A 19,386-nucleotide genomic window follows, 5' to 3' on the forward strand; every position below is an offset into this window, starting at 1 on the left:
AGCTTTAAATGTACTGATGTGTCCTAACGTGCCCCCGCCTTAAACTAGCATCTGAGCATCCTCGCCCACCATCTCAGACCTTTTGGGATTTTCCCCGCTTCACTCTCGCCCTGTGTTTACTCCCATGAGATGCGGCACTGCAAAATATTTTCAGGAATAGATCAAGTCCTGCTGACTTGATTCCTGTCTGTCTAAATTTACACCGCGCTCCTGAGCACGCTCATACAGTAACGCGCCGCTGACAGTGTCCATGCCCCTCGGTTTAACTGCAACCTGCTATATCGTGCGCCACATCTGTTGACAAGTTAGACTCCCACTTGCCGGAGCCACACTTCAAACTTATCTCCGTCAAAGATTCCCTGGAGGCAGCGTGCGAGTGAAAGCTTTTGCAGAAGAGTCTGCGCCACGAGCCCTTAACCAGAATTATTCTAATGATTCAGATCAGAGGAAATGGGCTCCTGACCGTAATTAAAGTTGATGTGATAACCAGGGACGTTAAAGCTAGTCACAAAGCTTTGGGAGACCCTGAATCAGTCCTGCGTCGGTGCGCTGCGAGCTAGAACAAGGGCATTTAAACTGCGTCACATTAAGACAGAGCGCCCGCGCCGATGTTGTCAAGATTAACAAAAGGCGGTAGCGCCAAAGACGGATAAACAAACATATTAGGCGAGATTGGGGAGATAGAAACAGTGGGACGTCTGCTGCTCGGAGTGGCAGTTTTCTTGGTCTGAAAATTGCGACAGAAACTATTCAGCAGCCTGTTTTTCACAACAAAAACAACGAGACAGGAATCAAATAGCCTTATTTTCGGCGTCTACATCAGAGTGTTTTGTCAAGTAAAATGTTTGGTTGTTGAAGAAAAAAAAAAAAAAAAAAGCAGCTGGATAAAAGATGTATGAAGGAACTGGAGGAACCTGAGGTTAGTGGGGCCTGTTTAATATTCAGGTGATCATTCCCTGAGAGATGTACTGTAAATGGACGCCATGTCTGACCTTTCTCTCCACTTGCTTTCCCTCCATGCACGCACAAAAGGTATTCAAACACACAACCACACACACAAAAAAAAAATCATCTAAATACGGCTGCTTTGCTGACTTCCATTACCCTTGTATCAACGGCCACCTATTCCCTGACCCGGTAAAACAAACAGAATAAATCTTTTACCTGGTCAAAGGTGAAGCTCTTCGGTAGAACGCAAGAAGGATTCAGACACCTCACATGCAGTAGTTTTGTGCTGCAGTTTAAGACAGAGGAAGGCTGTCAGAGCGCTTAGCAACAACACCTCCCCGTCTCTCCGATTGAGGAACATCTAAAAATTACACTAGAATAAATACCACAGTGAATTCTTGCAGCTTGAAAGGAACTGGGAGTAAAGAGCAGGAAGAAGTATTGAGATGTTTACTTAAAGGTGCACTGGTGAATAATTTGTACCAAAAACGGATTAAATGATAATGTGTAAATATTTAAAGGTTTTCCTTCTAACACACAAAGATTTTTTTTTTCCTCGGTTCAGCAAAGCGCTCCATCGTCTTTTAACTCAATTCTTTGGTTTCTCCGCCTGCAGCTTTAAATGTTTTGATTCAATCTCTCAGCTGTCATCAGACTGACTGTACACTCGGCAACAGTAGACAACTGTCTGCATCAGACAACTCAGTGAAACATTGATCCTCTGACGCACACAAATATTTCCCCCTGGAGTTGGTAGAGACCAAAATCAGAGCTAAAAGGAGAGCAAGTGTTCATGAGGGTTGCCAGAACGTATTGTGCAAATGGGCAACAGCTAAATGGCACTTTAAGCAGGTGCTAATGTATCAGTGTTGTATCGCCAGCTTGTCTGGAATTAACCTGAAAAGAAATAAAATCCGTCTTCTTAAATCATCATCATAGCATTATATGCACTTGGTTCACTAGTAGCGAATATCTTGTTACAATTCAATGTTCTGCTTGGAAAGTTTTGGACCTGGTGTTCATGTGGATGTACTTAGAAATGCACCACCCACCTAGGCCAGACCAGACCAGACCAGACACCCCATAGTAATGGAGTCAACTCAAAAAACATGAAGAACATGCCCCATAGGACCCAAAGTAGGACCCGACTAACACCATTCTGTTACCAGACACCACAGGACACCCTCAGAAGGCCCGTGTCCATTCTCTGATGAGTCAAAGTCAAATGAGTGAAAGTGGTCATAATGTTATGCCCGATCGGTGTGTGTTTAAACCACAAAGCTGGTAACTGAACTGTTGGATAATTCTGGAGGATGTAGTTTGCGGCGCTTTTAAACTGGACTGAATTAAACTCTTAAAACGTTTCTGGTATCCAGCCTCGCCCACTGACGACAATGGGGTTGTCAAAATAATAGAAACGTGTCGGTACAGCGCGGCGCAAATGAATAGTTCTGCAAACCGCAGCCTCCAGAATGAAAACACAGCTGAATCCGCTCTCTTAGTTATTTTAAACAAATGCCCAACACAATAACCTCCACTAAGCTGTAGACTCGCTGCAGGACTGTTGTATTAGAACGCATTTTGTTTTCACTACTGTACCCAATGAAGTGGCAAGTGAGTGGATTTCGCGTGCCGAACCTTAATCTGCGCCGAATGAAAGGCGCCGCCACGGCAAATTGATAACATGAAACGCGGTTATGCGCCACCGTGAGCTGCGGCGGTGCACATTTGAGGAGATTGCGTCGCTCTCGGCTGCTGTCAGTCAGTCACTTCACATTTTTGGTGCAGTGACCCTTCTCCCTCGGAGCAGCTCTCCTGAGCATTCGCCGCGGCGGAGCCACAAGAGTAGACCTCTTAAGTGCAGCTGGCAGCGTATTGTCACCGACGTCGGAAAACCTTCGCCGACGATGTTGTTTGCTAACTCCGTAATGGATTTTCATTCACATGTATAAATATATATATATAATGGTTAGAAATCTGTTCGTTTCAAGAGAGAGAGGGGGTTTTAGAGACTGTGCGGATTTAGAGCGCCGCACATACATTTACCTTTGTATTAATTACTTTAGTGTCCGGTTTAGTGAAATGTGCACCGTCACGGCTTTGTGCGGCTGCATCCCATTTTACGCTCGCAGAGAAAGCCTCTTGTATGTCTAATGGTTCTGTGTCCAATGTTGAAATGTAGAATGTCCGGCTTGCATGTCTTCTCCTTCTTACCTTTTGAAATATTAATCTCAAGCTTGCAAATTGTTGAATGTCCTATTTTGGTCTCAGTTTTTTTGTGTTTTTTTCTCTTCTCTCGTTTGCCTCTGTTACTGCTGACATTATTCTCAATCCCTTGGCCTCAAGAGAGCTTGATTGAAGTGGAGCCAATTTCACCCTACACAGTATTTAAACAAACTCAGTGCTCTGCTGCCCCCCCCCCCCCCCCCCAACCCTCCACCCTCCCCTCCCCTCCTCCTCTCCTTCTTTACTTGAACCTTTTTAGCACCCAGAAACATCTGCGAACACACATTTTTGCGAGTCACACATCGGGCTTTTAATTCACAGAGGGACACCATTTCATACCGGAACGCAAACAACCTCTCAGAGGAGCGCCACGGTCTCAGTGTCTTGTTTGTTGCATACATGCAGAGGGGACGCTCTGTTTCATTAGAGGCCTCCCACCCCCCCGCCCCCCCATTCCGGTCCAGCACATGTCATCGCCACCTGTCGCGTGTGTTTTAATGAATGTCCTCTCTTTCAATAGCGGCGCGAAGACGCTAATTTCTAACATGCCTTTAGCTGCTCTCTCACCGTCTCATTCATAGCATCCCATTCATCTACCCGTCCTTAATGTTTTCATTCCTCTCTTTGTCTGCCAAGGTTTAAACTAGTATGCGTATGTGACAGTGCTGCCTGGGATTTCATCAGTTTTCATGTGTAGCCGTAACTGTGAACTTTTCCCTCCCTCTTTGTGTTATAAATGTTGTCTTTGCGGCGTGCCCTTGCTGTGAGTAGTCATGATGAAATCTCTGGTTAATCTTTTTCTTTCTAGGTGCAACAACCGTACGCAGTGTGTGGTTGTCACTGGCTCTGATGTCTTTCCTGATCCATGCCCTGGCACCTACAAGTACTTAGAGGTCCAGTATGAGTGTGTTCCCTATAGTAAGTATCGCCATCCAACTCTCACACTGAAATCTTGTTGTGTGTTATTTATGCGGCCGCGGCCCTCTCTTCATTTGCAAACGTCTCGCAGTTTGTCTTGCAGACGAAACTTCCAGCTATTTGGAACGAGAGGGTTACATTAATAATAATAATGAGCTATGTGGAAATATAATGCAGCGCAGTCATTTAAAGGTTCGGTTCACTCCAATTATGAGAAAAACATATTTTCGCAATTACCTCTAATGGATTCCAGCTATACAAACTCTATTTAATATATATATTTTACCCTATTTAAGAGATCCATTTGGGTCCTGATAGCAGGTTTTGGATGTGGTTCCCAGCTTGCGAAATACATGGATTAATTAAACATCAGCATTCATTCCTCCTCGCTCTTGTTTAGAAATATCTGGGCATCATTCTTTCAAATTGTAGTCCACCCTTCCTCTCGTTGTTGCCACGCGAAATGCCAAACATCCCTGCTTTGGCTAATTAATGTAAAACAGCTAAAGTACACTTCTTTTTAGTTTACCCTAAACTAATCGTTCGCATCGTTTGAAGTTGAAGCGAAAATCAATTGGCTATGACTAAAAACAGAACTGATTGTTGTAGCTGAGGTAAGATGATTTGAATCAATGTTTTTTCAGATTTAGTCATACTGGGGGGAAAAAAAAGCAAATTATTCAAAGGAACGGTCCAGAATGATTCGCTAGTTTCCGAGCAGATTCGATTCTGGGTTTATTTTTGCTATATGACTCTGTCTGTCCCCAGCGTCTGTCTGAGACGTATGCCTCGGTGGTAGAAAATTGTGGTTGGTGGATTGTGGTGACTCACGACATTGTAAAAAAAAAAAGAAAAATCCAATTTGAAGTATTTCAATTGCAAAATCTTTTTTTTTCCCAAACAGTTTGTTGCTGTCTCTCTAGATAATCCACGGACCTCGCTGTGAGCAGTTTTCTTTGGAACTACTCTCTGCTAAACAAATAGCCCCCTTTAAAGTGTTTTTTTTTTTTTTTCCCAAACTTCATCTCTTGTATTTGGGTGGTAGAGTTCCTGGCAAATAGTAGTAAAACACATCGCTAGGGAATCTATGCTTTATTCGAATTTTGTTGCATTAATTAGATTTCCTATCCTTCTCAGCAAAGAACTGCTTTTGCATTAGTGCACTGCGTTAACTAATATCCGATGGAAATATATTAAAGAGTGTTTTGGCTTCTTTTAAGTGACATCTTTTCTCAGATTAACTATATTCCCGTGCTCCTCTCTAGTCTTCCATTGTGAGAACGGTTTAATTAAATGTACTGTAGAGTTGGTTAAGCCCTGCGCTATTTTCAACTGTCAGTGCAGCCTGATTTAGGCTAATCTACCTTAAAAGGGTGTTTTAGAATAGTTTATAAAGGCGGCTCTCGGCTTCAACCCTGCCTGTGAAAGCACTTAGTATTTAAATTGATGAAATGTAAACATTTTCAGAAATATTCACCCTTTTTTCTTCTTCTTCTTCTAAACAGACCTCCCTTTCACCTCCTGCCCCCCCTCCCGTCCCTCCCCCCCAACACTAACCTCTTTGCTCTCTCTTCTTTGTTTTTTAACTTCCAATCTTTCACATATTGTCTGCAGCCTCCTCCCCTCCTCCTCCTCCTCCTCCTCTCCCTCCTCTCCGCCACGGCATACGCAGCTTCAACGGCCGTCTAAAGAAACTCCATATCAGGGCGACTGCTCATCAGTCATCTCATGTGCTGTTGCTCTCTTTGGCTCATTTAAGAGTTTGGTCTGTAACACTAGCACCGTGTCATGTTTTACGTGTGTGGGCGAGCAGGTTTTTTTTCGGAGTCGACTTTTGATTTGTGTTCGTGAAAGTTTGAACAAATTCCACACTTGGTCAGTACATGCCAGAAATAATTCCTGCGCCGTTTCTCTAAGAACGTTATCCGTCTAAATACGATGAGGGCTTTAAGATTTTTTTTTTTTTTTTTTTCCTCCTCTGCCACTTAGGGGAAGCATTTTTTTTTTTCTTAGAGGGATTTATATTGCTTTTACAGTGGCCAGTGTGTTTTATTGTTGGCAGATAGAGACGGTAAGAATGAAAAGTTTAATGCGCTGGAAAGCATGGGCACATAGCTCGTCTCTAGTCATAACTTGTCTGTTTTTATATCCCAGGATGAGAGGCCGTTATACTAACAAACTATTTTTTCCCCTCCAGCTCTTCCTCCCCAAGCTACCCCGCGGTTCATCTCGTGGTCAAGCCCTTCAACTAATTCGTCTCTTTGTACCTGGTAGTTGACTCATGATAACCTTTCTCTCCCTTTTGCACTCTTTTTTGCTTTCTTTTCCAATGCCTGAAATAGAAGTGGAGCAAAAAGGTAAATGAGTGGTCCGGTCCTTCCCTCCCCCTCCTTCGGCTCCTTGTTCTGTGGTGTTGAGTACAGCTCCCCTCACGTCTCCCACCCCACCCCTCCCCGCCCCCCTCCCTCCTCCCCCACCTGATTGCCTCTCCTGTCAAATGCTAAACCCCATAGGAGGATTGTTTGCACCCATGGAGTCCAAATGATTTTTCAGAGCAGAATTTCAAATGACATCCACGGTCATCAGCCGTAGTTTTTTCCTCGCAATGTGAAAGAAAACACCAACTGTTGGGTGTTGATTTGTTCCAGGGACTCTTGCTTAGCGCCGCGTTAACCCTTGAAGAATGACTAGTTGTGTATATATTCTTATTTGGCTCGGTCTTATTTTGCTTGGCCCAACTTCTGCTGCACCCATAGCACGTGATGTGAAATAGCAGTGATGGCTGAGTGAGATTGGCGCAGACTGGGAGAAAGAAAAAAAAAAAAAAGTTTGAAAAGAAAACTTTCATCCAGAACCAATTAATATAAAACCATCTAAATGGGAACCTTGCCACTGCCTCCCTCACCCATCAGTGGTTACTCTTGTCCTTTGCCACAGAAAGTAGTGAAAGTCCTCTACCACTGTTGTCCGATCTGTTCCCCAAGCCTCACTTTCATTTTACCTCTGCTTTGCTGCCGCCACCGCCATCGACAAACCTCGCTGTTCACTCTTACCACAAGATGTGAAGTCTCTTCCCTTGTCATTTATGACCTCAGTCATGTGTGAGTGCATGTGCAGTGTGTCCATAATACCCAGATGTCCGTGTGGCATTTGACATCAGAGACAGGCTGGTTATTGAAACAAACAAACAAACAATCACAAAACACTGTGACCTCTACTTCTTTCATTCCCCGTGTCTTTCATTTGCAGGATTTTTTACCTTTTTTTGTTCATGTTTTATTCAGTTCTGTCCTTGGTTGGATGTAGCAGCAGACCCTTGAGATGCAAGTTCTCTTGACCTCGCATTTCTCATTCAGAATAATCACCATGAGACATACATTGCTTTTCTTTTTTTCCCCCCACCACCACCACCCATTCGTTAGCGGTAGCACAAAAGCACTAGGCAAAAGTTTCCTCCAAATTCACAGCCCCTGACCTTTTTGTCCCGCACTCGAGTCATACAGCAGCGAGAATGATGCCTGTGACATGTTTTTTGCTGGCATTTTTAACATTTTTACCTTACGTTTTTTATTTTGTTTCACTCTCTTCTCTGTCACTAGTCTTCATTTGCCCCGGGACTCTGAAGGGTGTCGGAGACGCCACCTTCCTGTTCGAGGCCGAGCAGCAAGCGGGGTCGTGGTGCAAAGACCCGCTGCAGGCCGGGGACAAAGTCTTCTTCATGCCGTGGACGCCGTACCGCACGGACACCCTCATCGAGTACGCCTCCCTGGAGGACTTCAAAAACGGTCGCCAGACGACCACCTACAAGCTGCCGCACCGCGTCGACGGCACCGGCTTCGTGGCCTACGACGGCGCCATCTTCTTCAACAAGGAACGCACGCGCAACATCGTCAAGTTCGACCTGCGCACGCGCATCAAGAGCGGCGAGGCCATCGTCAACAACGCCAACTACCACGACACCTCGCCCTACCGCTGGGGCGGCAAGACGGACATCGACCTGGCGGTGGACGAGAGGGGCCTGTGGGTGATTTACGCCACGGAGCAGAACAATGGCCGCATAGTGGTGAGCCAGCTCAACCCGTACACGCTGCGCTTCGAGGCCACCTGGGAAACGGCGTACGACAAGCGCTCGGCCTCCAACGCCTTTATGGTGTGCGGCGTGCTGCACGTGGTGCGCTCGACCTACGAAGAGAACGAGAGCGAGGCCAGCCGGAGTCAAATCGATTACATCTACAACACCAAGCTGAGTCAGGGCGAGTACACGGACATCCTCTTCCCCAACCAGTACCAGTACATCACCGCTGTGGATTACAACCCCAGGGACAACCAGCTATACGTGTGGAATAACTTTTACATCCTGCGCTACGACCTGGACTTTGGGCCGCCGGATCCTGCTGAAGGTGAGAGCTGCTCTTTTTTTTTTTGTCTGTGTCTGTCTGTGTGTAATTCCTCCATTGTTTGGCTGGAGCGTGGGATGTCACAGATGGCTGCCTCTTAATTTTGGATGCAATTCAGGTGCGATGAAGAAAAGAGGGTTGCGTTAGGCTCGGGGAAAGGGCTCATTTGCAGACAGAAATTACAGATTCACCTTGGAATGAGGGATAGCTCCCGGCGGGATCGCTCCGCCGCAAAAAAAAAAAAAAAATCTGCTTCTTTATTACCATGAGGCAAGCCGAGGCACTCGCTCCAGCCGGAGCTCGGACCCTATCAAATTCTTTAATCTCAGACCTTATCCAAAACCATTATGAGCACTGCCCTCTTGAACTTCTCTCTAATGCTGGGAATATGTTTGAGTAGTATTGCGCACGGTATGGCAGAGGTTATCCTCTCCTCCTTACCTCAGGATTCCAGGTTGCCATGGTTACCTCATCAACTCAGCCGAAGCCATTTTCTTGTAACAGATCAGGAGATAATCGCCATCCTGTTGTGGGATAATATTTTGAGAAACCACCAAGCTGGAGTGCGCGCGCGAGATATAAACCACATGGTGAATCAGGCGAGAAGAATGGCTGCAAAGAGAGATCAATTATAGTGAAGAATCTTGTCAGGCGGTTGAGAGGTTGGGGGGGGGGGCTTAAATTAATCTGTGAAGTGCTCAGAGGCGACATACGTGTCATCAGACAGGGACCTTACATCAAGCTGATAATGGGTTTAATTACCTGACAGCAGCCCCCTTATCCCATAGAGCCCGGCTTAGTCTCCTGTATGAACCGAGAATCTTAACCCGACTCAACAACATGTTAGAGGCTCAGGTTCCCCCTCCCCACCGAGCACAGGTCCACGTTTGGTTATGATTTTTGACTTCTGGATATTAGGGAGGGGGTTGCCAGTTAGGGGGGGGGGGGGGGGGAAACCTGATTCTTGACCTGAGCTGTTGAAGGGGGGGAAGGCTGGCGCTGATGTCTCAATGGAGCCTGTGTGCTCCTGAACTCTGGCCTCTTGTCAACGCGCCTTGTTTGTTTTCCCCGCTGTTCCCTGGAATCTCCTCGGCGCGATAACCCGACACCCAGCAGGGGCGGCCCCCAACTTTGTCTGTTTTGCTGAGCGAACGACCAAATCCTCAATTAAGCGTATGTTGGGCCAGATATGAAAAAAATACTCAAACTTTAATGAGTTCTCCGAGCATGCAAACTGCCTGCTCAACTCTTCCTGATGTATGTAAATGTAATTAACAACTGAATTATCATAATTACCCTCCTTGTCTCAAAAGAGTCTCGGGGAGAGGAGGAAAGTGGCCATCACAGAGCATTTTCAATGAGGGGTTTAATGTGCTCTCTCAGCTACTGCAATGGCTCGGTAAACATAAACGCCACATAGGCTTGGTGCTGCCACTTGCTGCGGGAACAGTTCACTTAATCAAGAACCCCAACAGAACATAGCAGTTGATTTCACTCATTACCCCAAGTACCACTTCCCCGCCACTGTTCTGTTAACAGTCAGAAACTCGTCTTTGGAGCAGAACTTGTCACTCCGGATCATTAAGTGCGTTACGTGAGAAACATTTCGCAAAAAGTTGCGAGCTCGAGGAGGAGGAGGAGGAGGAGGGAGGAGGTATCTGGAGTCGCCGAGGCCAGCTGTAACACACCGGGCCCCGCGCGGATTGCACTTGAAAATAATTGGCTCTTGTTTATTAGGTTTTTTCCAGATCTACACCTTTAACTTCTTTACTGTGTAGCTATTAGGATTTATTGCTGCCCATGATATGCCGTTGAATTAAACAACCCATTCTGCAGGCTAATCTAATGGTGCTGAAATAATGTCTCTCTCCCTGAAGCTGAGGGGCACTTGAGGCGTAAACGAAATTAATTGTGCCCATTAAGATTCATCGACCACAGACTGAAGTTACCTCGAATCCAATGTATCTCTCTCCTTTTCTGGACCCGCGTAACACAATGAGCGTCTGCGTCCTTCTCTGTCAGAAGCCTCAACCTTGAGGTTGTAACGCTCGCGCTAGAGAGGCGCTGAGACACCGGCAGGATTAGGGGTTTAATTTAAGGAATTTAAGCGAAGTGATCAAAGCTGGAAATAATTGACCTCAACAACACGTCTGTATTTCTTTCACCTCGCGCCGGGTGTTTTCTTAATTCCCGCCCCGGTTGAAGTGATTAGCCTGGGATCATTCCCCGCATCGATCTCTCTTCTTATTGTTCCAAACAATTCACACAGATTTAGCGAAAACGTCGGCGCTCTGCTAATGCGTTGTGAACACAAACAGGTGTGGTCAATACCTTTCACAGTCCAATCCTCTAACAGCGGCGCATGCCAATATAAAGCACATCTAAGTACCCGAGGTTTTAAAACTTTAAAACGGGGCCACCGGTAATGTATTCTCTGTGATGTGCAAAGACATTAACTGATTTCAGTGCAAGGAATAAAGAAAGAAGGAAAAAAAAGAAAAGCAACCAGAAAAGAGACGGTAATTGCAGAGAGCATTTCAAACTAACAGGGAGAGAAAGGAGAAAATTAATTTGTCTTTGAGGTAGCATTGATTTGATGCCTTAAAGACGAGAGGCATAAAATTAATGACTTTGACCGAAAAGGCCCAGTAGGAGTGGGCTGACGCCGGTATGCTGTGCCGAGTTCCAAAATAATTATTTATATTTTACATGCCACACATATCTCTCATCGCTAAGTCGTTGTTCTTTTTCTTTTTTTTCCCCTCTTCAATCAGCCATTTTGCGGCTGAGCCCAGCTGTGCACCTCGCTGCTTTTATATCCCCGAGCTCCGCCTCCAGGTGAGCCTTCGAGACGGGGGACATTTATAGACGTATTATGCTCTAAGCGCGTGTTCCACCATCTGAAGCAAGATGTTTGGCAACAGAAATAGAGGCTGGAGCGAAGGAGTCGGGGGATTTGGGAGAGCTCTAATTGTTCAGCTTGCTGGATTATGGCGGCAAACTGTTGAAGTGGACCTTTTACGTCGGTGTGTGCGACGGAGAGTTTTGCTCGGAGTTTATTTCTGTCTGCACATACATCATGCCGCCTGCATGCAATGCGTCTGCCTCGCGAGCCGCTTTGGCATCTTCTTGTGACTCAACCTGTCTCGTTGCGACGGAGGCCACAGTGTGTCTGCTGCTCTGCGGTATTTAGTTTCAGGCCTCATAAATTACCACACACAGACACAGGATATGCCGGGCAGAGCTTTTTCTGTCTACTACCCTTTAACAAACACGTGTCAATAGAGCGGTCGTCCGTGCAACAATTTCATAACAACTAGCATGAATAATGGCGCGCTCGTTTGCATAGCATTAGAAACGTTAGCGTTACGGTTCTCTCCCTTCCACGCGAGCTCCTGTCAAGATAGCTCGAATCAAGCCGAACAGCATGAGCGCATATCAACAGCCTAATGTAAAATTCATGTCTTGTGGGATTTGTTTCTCTGTCATTAATTACCAGCACTGTCTCTAGGTAAAGAGGCAAAAGACCAACTGTAGCTTCGACACCGAGTCTTGAGAGAGTGTTGTTATCGAGACGACCCAGACCGAAGCGCACGGGGACGCACATGAGGATATATGAGGACCCGCGAACACGCGCGCGCATGCACGGAGTCACACCTTGTCGTTTGTGCTAAGCTAAGCTAACCAGCTGCTGTCCGTAGGCGTGTAATTACATCACTATGCAGTTTATTTACTCCGCTCCCTCCTCGGATGTGGTTGAGGAGCGATTCAAAGACAATGGGACGTTCACTCAACATGTCATATGCTAATGTAAGGATGTGTTTTAACCAGTGATGACGATTTCCCTTCAGCTGTATGGGTCTATTTGTTAGTGTACGGCGAGGATTAGCCGTGTAATTGATTCCGCCTCAGAAATTGAAACCAATTAAAACAGCTTGAGTTGACAGCAAGCTGTCACTGCTTGCGCTTCCATTTCCAGCGAATATCAAGCAGCTTATGATCCGTTTATTCCGACGCCTGCACCGACAGGTAGATGTTTTTTTTGTTTTTTTTCTACTGATGAGACTGTATTTGTCCAATCAGATTTAAAAATGCTCTTTTTATGCGTTCATGTAAGCTCTAAAAGCAAAGACGCACAGAATGTCTGATCTTCAGAACAGGTATTATTCACCATATGGCAACAGTATGCCTTTGGTGTCAAATTCCACATAAAGAGTGACTTCACTGGCTCTTGAGAGAAATGGTAGCTAATTGGTGCAGCCCTCTCTTGGCTGAGTGCTATCAGAGGACACGGGGCTCTTACTGGAGGGGAATTGGCTCTCCGCAATCAAAAGAAAATTGTAGCGCGCATGGTGCAGAGACATCAAAATAGCCCAGCAGACGCGTTGACATCAGACGAGCACATTGCTTTATGCAGTATTGAATAGACATTTTGTATATTTCATGTCATTCACAATCCCAATCTGATTTGAAACCCGGGGAATGTCGTATATAAGCATCTACCAACGCGCTATCTTGTCTTTGATTAAAGAAATCACCCAGTTCACAGCTGAGTGCCCCTTCTAATTAAAGCGGTATGATTCCATGATTGTGTCTGAACAAGCGAGAAAATGACCTGATATCTAATAGCGTGAAGAAATATTTGGGAATGCCAGTCTGTTTGGAGTTTTCGAAAATATTTGCTGCAATCATATTTATTTGACAGTACAACCGTGTCAGTGTAATCATACCCCCAAACTGATGGAGAGATTAAGTAGGGACCCCTTACCTACTATATTAAACTTGGCCAAGTGCTATTCATAAGTATACATGATTATTATAGCTATTCAAACATTATACAGGTTCAAAATTATTATTTTTTTTTATTTCAAACATGTGCAAAAGTAGGGTGGCCATGCAACATATTTGACATTTCACCTGACGACTGAATAGGCTCTCTTTTTGTGAGGGAAAATTAAAATATATATATATATAAATGTCTAATCAACCAAAGATTTTGCGACCCCCTGTAGTACCTTCATGGCCCCCTAGGGAGCCTCAGACCCCCTGTTGAAGACCTATGTTTTAGAATTTTTTTTGGACAAAACAAGACAGCTGAAGACCATCTTAGGCTCAGGAAAACTGAGTCACATATATTTTTTAATATATTTTAATATTTAATTAGCAAAGTTATTAACAGATGAATCAAAAGTAAAACTAATGGTTAGTTCTCGCCATTTAGGGAAATATCAGGAACAGCATGCACACGTGTTATTTGACTCCAGTAATAAGGACAAATGTCTAATAATCAGTTGGTTGATCAACTGAAATATTTATGAGTGAGGGAGTACTGATCAAGCTAAAAAAACAACGCTTTCAAGGTGTGTTTACTCAGCTGATGTGCTCTTGTAGGCCTGTGTAGGGGTGGTTTGAAAGCATTTGATTGACTGTGACAAAACAAACCGCCATCTGTCTACAAAATCTGATTTGGCAGGAAACTATGTGACATCACTTTTTCCAACTAAGAACCACCCGCTTCAAACCACCGAGTTCAATTGAAGAACTCAAAACACATTTTCTGGGAATTGTAAACTCTCTTTTACAAAAATCTTCAATAAACTGGCGAGGGATTCAGTTCATCTGCTCATTTTTACAATTTGTTTAAACTTTCGTTGTAATGAAATAAAAATTTTGACTTGAGTTAATCTGAAGTCATCGACGTGAGCAATTTATCGGAAATGTAAATAGCCGTCACCGCCATATCTAACAATTACGTATTTTTTCCTCATTACCTTCACGTTCCAGTCTCCGTCTGACTTGACTGCGTCGCATAACTTTCAAGAAGGCGACGAAACAAACAAAAAAACTCCTCGGCACACACTGATAATTCGTGCTATAATGTTTCAGGGTTTCAGGGGCGGGTTAATCAGGTTGATGTGAGCACATTGGTAAGTGCAGATTCATACCGGGGCTTATATCAGCCTGCGGAAAAGCAGAAGTTAGCTCAGGTATGGAGAGGTTTAATATTCTCAAACCCAATTACACTTGCCCTTGTATTGCATTATAAGCGTATATTGAATCAACCAAGTCAGCCTATGAATCATCTCACTTTTCTTGAGTCAATAAACAATCTTTGCCCGCATTACATAATATATTTGGGAAAAACTTCTTTCTTTCTTTTTAAATGTATCGTTGTTATATTACAGAGTTGCTCAGGATTAAATGAAAGTTTTCTTTTATAAAACCGACTTCAGCACACTTCATATATTGTCCAAAGAGGGAAAAAAGAGCAAGGCTCAGATCTCACTATCTCGGGTTGCTTTGGTAACTTTTATTTTTTTATTTTTTTTATTTCCGTCTTGTTAGTCTAATTCTAAACACCTTCATGGATGTTTGTGGTAACTAAAGGCCTCATTATACTCGGGTAATGCAACTGTCAACTGTTACTTGTGCAACCACGATGGCCAGGCCAACTTGTTAGTGTGTGGGTGACGAACACACAATGACTACTAGGTAATTAGTCAGGGCCTCATGCCAGGAGAAAAGGTCATTATGTGAAACGTCACAAATTAGCTGCACTGTAGAGTTTTCTTTTTTTGTGTGCGCGTGTGTGCGTGTGTGTGTGTGGTGAGCATTGCAGGAGCACAGATTCCTCCCTGCAGTGGCTTCCTGACCACATGTCCACATATCAGCTTTGTAATAAGCTCAAATATTTTACTGGAAGGAAAAAGCAAAGTTGCCCCTGACCGTCTGATGAGTGTGAAACATGAAATGTGGGCTTTGTCACCGTTTTCTCACAGGAAATGGAGATAGGTGTCTGGTGATGGAGTGTCAGATAGCATGATATTGCATTTTCCCAGAAGCACCCAGGGAACCCGAAAGACAACGCGGTAGTTACTTTCGCAACAGCAGACCTCATTGTTTGAAGCCGCTTTTATCTCAAAGTACAATCAGTACGTATGATCACTCATGCAGGAGACAAGTAGCCCGGTATACCCGCGTAGACGCGCGCGTACACACAAACACTGTGTTTTTCTTTTTATTCATATCGGCTATTCATACTGTATAAAATTTATCGATTTCCCATTTCTGCTCTCATTTCCTAGTTATCTCCAGGCTCTCCGCAGCAGATATCCTTCTGTGCGCACGCGGTGGTTTTAAGCAGGGACACACCTGAGTAATGGAGCAAACACAAGCGCACTTGCACGCGTGCTCGTACGCAGTCACTCATGGATTTGCTGCGCGGGGTAGGCGTGGACTGAATACAGTGGAATCGCATTATTGCTGATGTATGGTTTTTGCTCGGAGCGGTGCGGTTCTCCTTCCGCACACCAGCTTTATCAAAATGAGAGAGATGAGCGGGGCAGGAGGCAAAAAAAAAAAAAAAAGAGTAAAAATGCAGACAGGCTTTGTCTTCATTGTTGACATTTAATCAGCCCAAGGTACAGACTATGCTGGGAAGAAATCACAGCTATGTCAAAGGATGCCCCAACGCCATTGCTTGTCTGGTTTGTGGGTTTGAGCAAACTAAAAATAGCCAGAGATGGATCACGTTGGAAGGTCTGTCTCGAACGGCAGTTACAAGTAAAACATGCACGATGCCTTTATTTCCAGGAATTATGGGCGGCAGTAACTCCAGCAATACCGACGAGCCACGGGATTCAAACAGTTGCAGGTCCCCCCGCTGCTATACTCAACAGGAGTTCAAGGCGAGAACATTTATGACTCCGGCTCTAACAGCTTCATTATTCTCTCACTCCAGTGCCAACCACCGAAGATTTCTCCGTCTCGTCGTCCCTGCCGAAGACCACGGCGGCTTTCACCACGACGGCCACGCCCGTGTCGAAGGGGCCAGCTGACACGACGGTAGCGGGAGCCGATCCGAGGGATGGAAGGGACCCATTCGAGGACAGCCGCGGGTCGAGCACGGCGGAGCCCACCGTCCCGGAGCTGCCTCCGACGCCCAGACGTTTCTGCGAGGCGACCAGACGGAGAGCCATCGACTGGCCCCAGACCCACACCGGAACCACTGTGGACAGGCCCTGCCCCAAAGGGACCAGAGGTACAGCAAGCTCTTGACACTTACCTATGTATAATGTGTAACTTTTTGGAAACTACAAATTTCTCTACGTTCTGTAGTGTAGGTCTTCAGCAGGGAGTCCGTGATCACTAGGGGGTCTGCAGAGCTGCTATCTCCCCCATAAATTTCTTTAAATACTCATTACCATGAATCCAACATATTTTAGTAAAGGGATAAGGGATAGCTTAATACTGAATGCAAAATGATGATAGTGATGTATATTTATAAATAGCAGGAGGCCAAGTTTAATATAGACCACGTACAGTAGATACTTAATCTCTCCATCAGCTTGGCCTGAAAAACGTTGAAGACCCCGTTCTATAGTATTAGAAATATTTATAAAATGACACTTTTTTTGTACCGACTGCCTGTGGGACACCAGAAAAAGCCATTTAAATATCCAAAAGAAAAGTTTTAAATGCTCCTGCGACACTCAATTGTGCGTCATGTTCAGCTAAGCTGTCATCAGAGAGCGTAAACGGTGGAATGCTAAGCTAATTAGCTCAAAAATCCATCTGCTAGCGCTTCTAAACGCCTGTGAGGGAAATGTTCTCGTTTTGTTTAAACTTGATGTGTTTGTTTGTTCCGTGTTTATTTGTGAGATTCGGAGGCGCAAGAGGCCACTAGTTTAAGCTAGCTCTCTTCAACAGCTGTCTCTTAGATTTAGGTTTGATTGTAAACCACAGACAAGAAAGCGATATTGATTTTCTCTCCTTATCTAACTTTGAGGGGAGAAAAAAGGCAATTAAAGGCTTAATTAAATTTATGTCGCAGCAAAAGTATTTGGAATAACTTAGCCTGCAGCTAGAAACACCTGAAAAATAGTTATTTCAGTTTTACAATATGATAATTAAATTCAATTATACCACAAAGCACGGCCTCAGAAATCGCCATGGTTTGTGAATTGGCTTTTCTCTGACAAAAACTGCATATTTTTCCAATAAATCAATAGTACTCTTTATTTAGTAATTGTTGGTTTAGAATTTTTTCTGGTAGGCCTATTCATAGTGAATTTTAACTAGTTCCAACTCGGGTTGGGCGATAATGGGAAACAGTGATAGTGTTTTTTGTTCTCCTCAAATGAAATAAGAAAACAAATTTTAAGATGACATTAAAGACATGAAAATAATCAGAAACAAATATAACCTAACACCCCATATCTGCGCTTATTTAGGTGTTTTTTCAATGTACTGGAGCATTTCAACTGAGGGGCATGTTTAATTTTTTTTAATACAGTTTCATAATGTACATTGTCCCTGTTTGTTTATGCTCTAATTTAAAAACTCATTATTTTCAGACAAAATTGCACATAGCAAAAAAAAAAAAAAAAAAAAAGAAAAGGAAGAAGAAGAAAATAAATACGAGTGGCTGCTCTAACTGAGCACAGGAGAAACTAATGCAGATGATTGACACGATGTGGAAACGCATAAAACAGAATCTCCACATTCAGACAGTGCTTTCAAAGTTACTTATCAGAGTTCATATCTCTAGTGGAGGGGTAGGAAGTCGGCAGCTGAAACACTCATCAGCGTTATGCGAGTTCAGCTCACAATGATGCCGCTGCAGTAATCTGGCAGAAGTTACCTTAACACCCCATCACAGACACTGACAGAGCTGTCAAAATACAAGGCAGGCCTATTGGAAACTCAACCAGGGAGAGACAACTCTGAAAAGTAAAAGAGCCATTGTGTGTTGTTGCTGCTGTCAGTGAAGCAGCGTGTTATTTGGAGCAATCATGTGTTTTATTTGCCTAGTAAGTACGGAGCATGTAATATGTTTAAAGTTGTGAAATGTGTTTACAAGCAGTAACAAATCACTGTTATTTTCCTTGGCAGTTTTGTCCATGCTATTTAGGAACCTGATAGCCTTTTAGTATTCCTTCTACACTTTTTTTTTTTTTTTTTTTTTTTTGCACATGAGGAGTCTGCAAAGCTTTCAGGATTTAACATTGTTTGAAAATCTTTGTTCCTGCTCAACAATTCGTTTCCTGCAGCAGAGAGCCCGTATGAATGAAAGATCAGCAGGAGAAACTGTATCTGAGCGAGGTTTTGGCTTCCCTCCAACTGCTGTGTTTATTCTGTGGTACTGCAGGCGTCGCCTCTTTCCTCTGCACCCTGGCGGGGACCTGGTGCTCCAAAGGGCCAGACCTCAGCAACTGCACTTCCCACTGGGTGACTCAAGTGGCACAAAAGGTAAGAGGAGAATGCGTCGGTTCCGAAACAAGGCGAAACAAGGCGCGCGAGGCGGCTGGAATTCAACATCTTGTGGCAATATCTGACCTTGTTTGGTTGCTTTTGTGTATTTCAAAAGAGAACTGGTCAAGTGTGCTTATCGTGAAAATACTTTTCAAGGGTAGCTGAAATAACGCTTGGTAGCAGAATAAAAAACAGCTATCTGAAACATCAGGAGCAAATGCCAGAAAATGCAGTCTGGTGGTGGTGAATCAAAGAACAAGAACTTCTTTCGTGCTTTGATGCCATGCAGGTAGAAATCTAACATAGATGTACAGATAATCGTTTCAGAGGGTTGGATGCACAGTAATGCAACATGAAACATGCCGCATCCGAAGGTAGGAGTCATTGTTTCTCATGACTGGAAAAAAACAGAATGCAGCAGGTTGAGGCAGGGGTTTTCTGGCTCCAACGGAAAAAAGCATTTGTGGGAAATGTAGAAATTTCTAAGCGAAGAGTGTGTCCTATTCCATACCACACTACTGACTTTAAGCAGGTTTTGAACATATTCCGTTTTCACACTAGCAACGCTCCCTAAAGGCATTCAGAGGAAAAAAAAAAAACATGATTCAATTTCTTTGGGAACATTTTTATTTTGCATTCATGA

At 44.2% G+C, this 19,386-nt stretch overlaps 1 protein-coding gene across 13 annotated transcripts in view; it reads left to right on the forward strand.

The window, feature by feature from the left end:
- The window catches only part of LOC125010244 (adhesion G protein-coupled receptor L2-like), a 122,446-nt gene that overhangs the window by 76,325 nt on the left and 26,735 nt on the right, over positions 1–19,386 (forward strand). For 9 of the 13 annotated variants that reach the window (XM_047588672.1, XM_047588677.1, XM_047588678.1 and 6 more), the window contains 5 exons: positions 3,983–4,092; positions 6,435–6,449; positions 7,692–8,492; positions 16,231–16,530; positions 18,640–18,740. In XM_047588672.1, the coding sequence (XP_047444628.1) occupies positions 3,983–4,092; positions 6,435–6,449; positions 7,692–8,492; positions 16,231–16,530; positions 18,640–18,740 (1,327 nt within the window). The remainder of the gene's footprint in view (positions 1–3,982; positions 4,093–6,434; positions 6,450–7,691; positions 8,493–16,230; positions 16,531–18,639; positions 18,741–19,386) is intronic. The other 4 variants (XM_047588673.1, XM_047588681.1, XM_047588683.1 and 1 more) reach the window with 1 other exon arrangement.

Source organism: Mugil cephalus, chromosome 7 (genome assembly GCF_022458985.1).
Source record: "Mugil cephalus isolate CIBA_MC_2020 chromosome 7, CIBA_Mcephalus_1.1, whole genome shotgun sequence".
NCBI classification, from domain to species: Eukaryota; Metazoa; Chordata; class Actinopteri; order Mugiliformes; family Mugilidae; genus Mugil; species Mugil cephalus.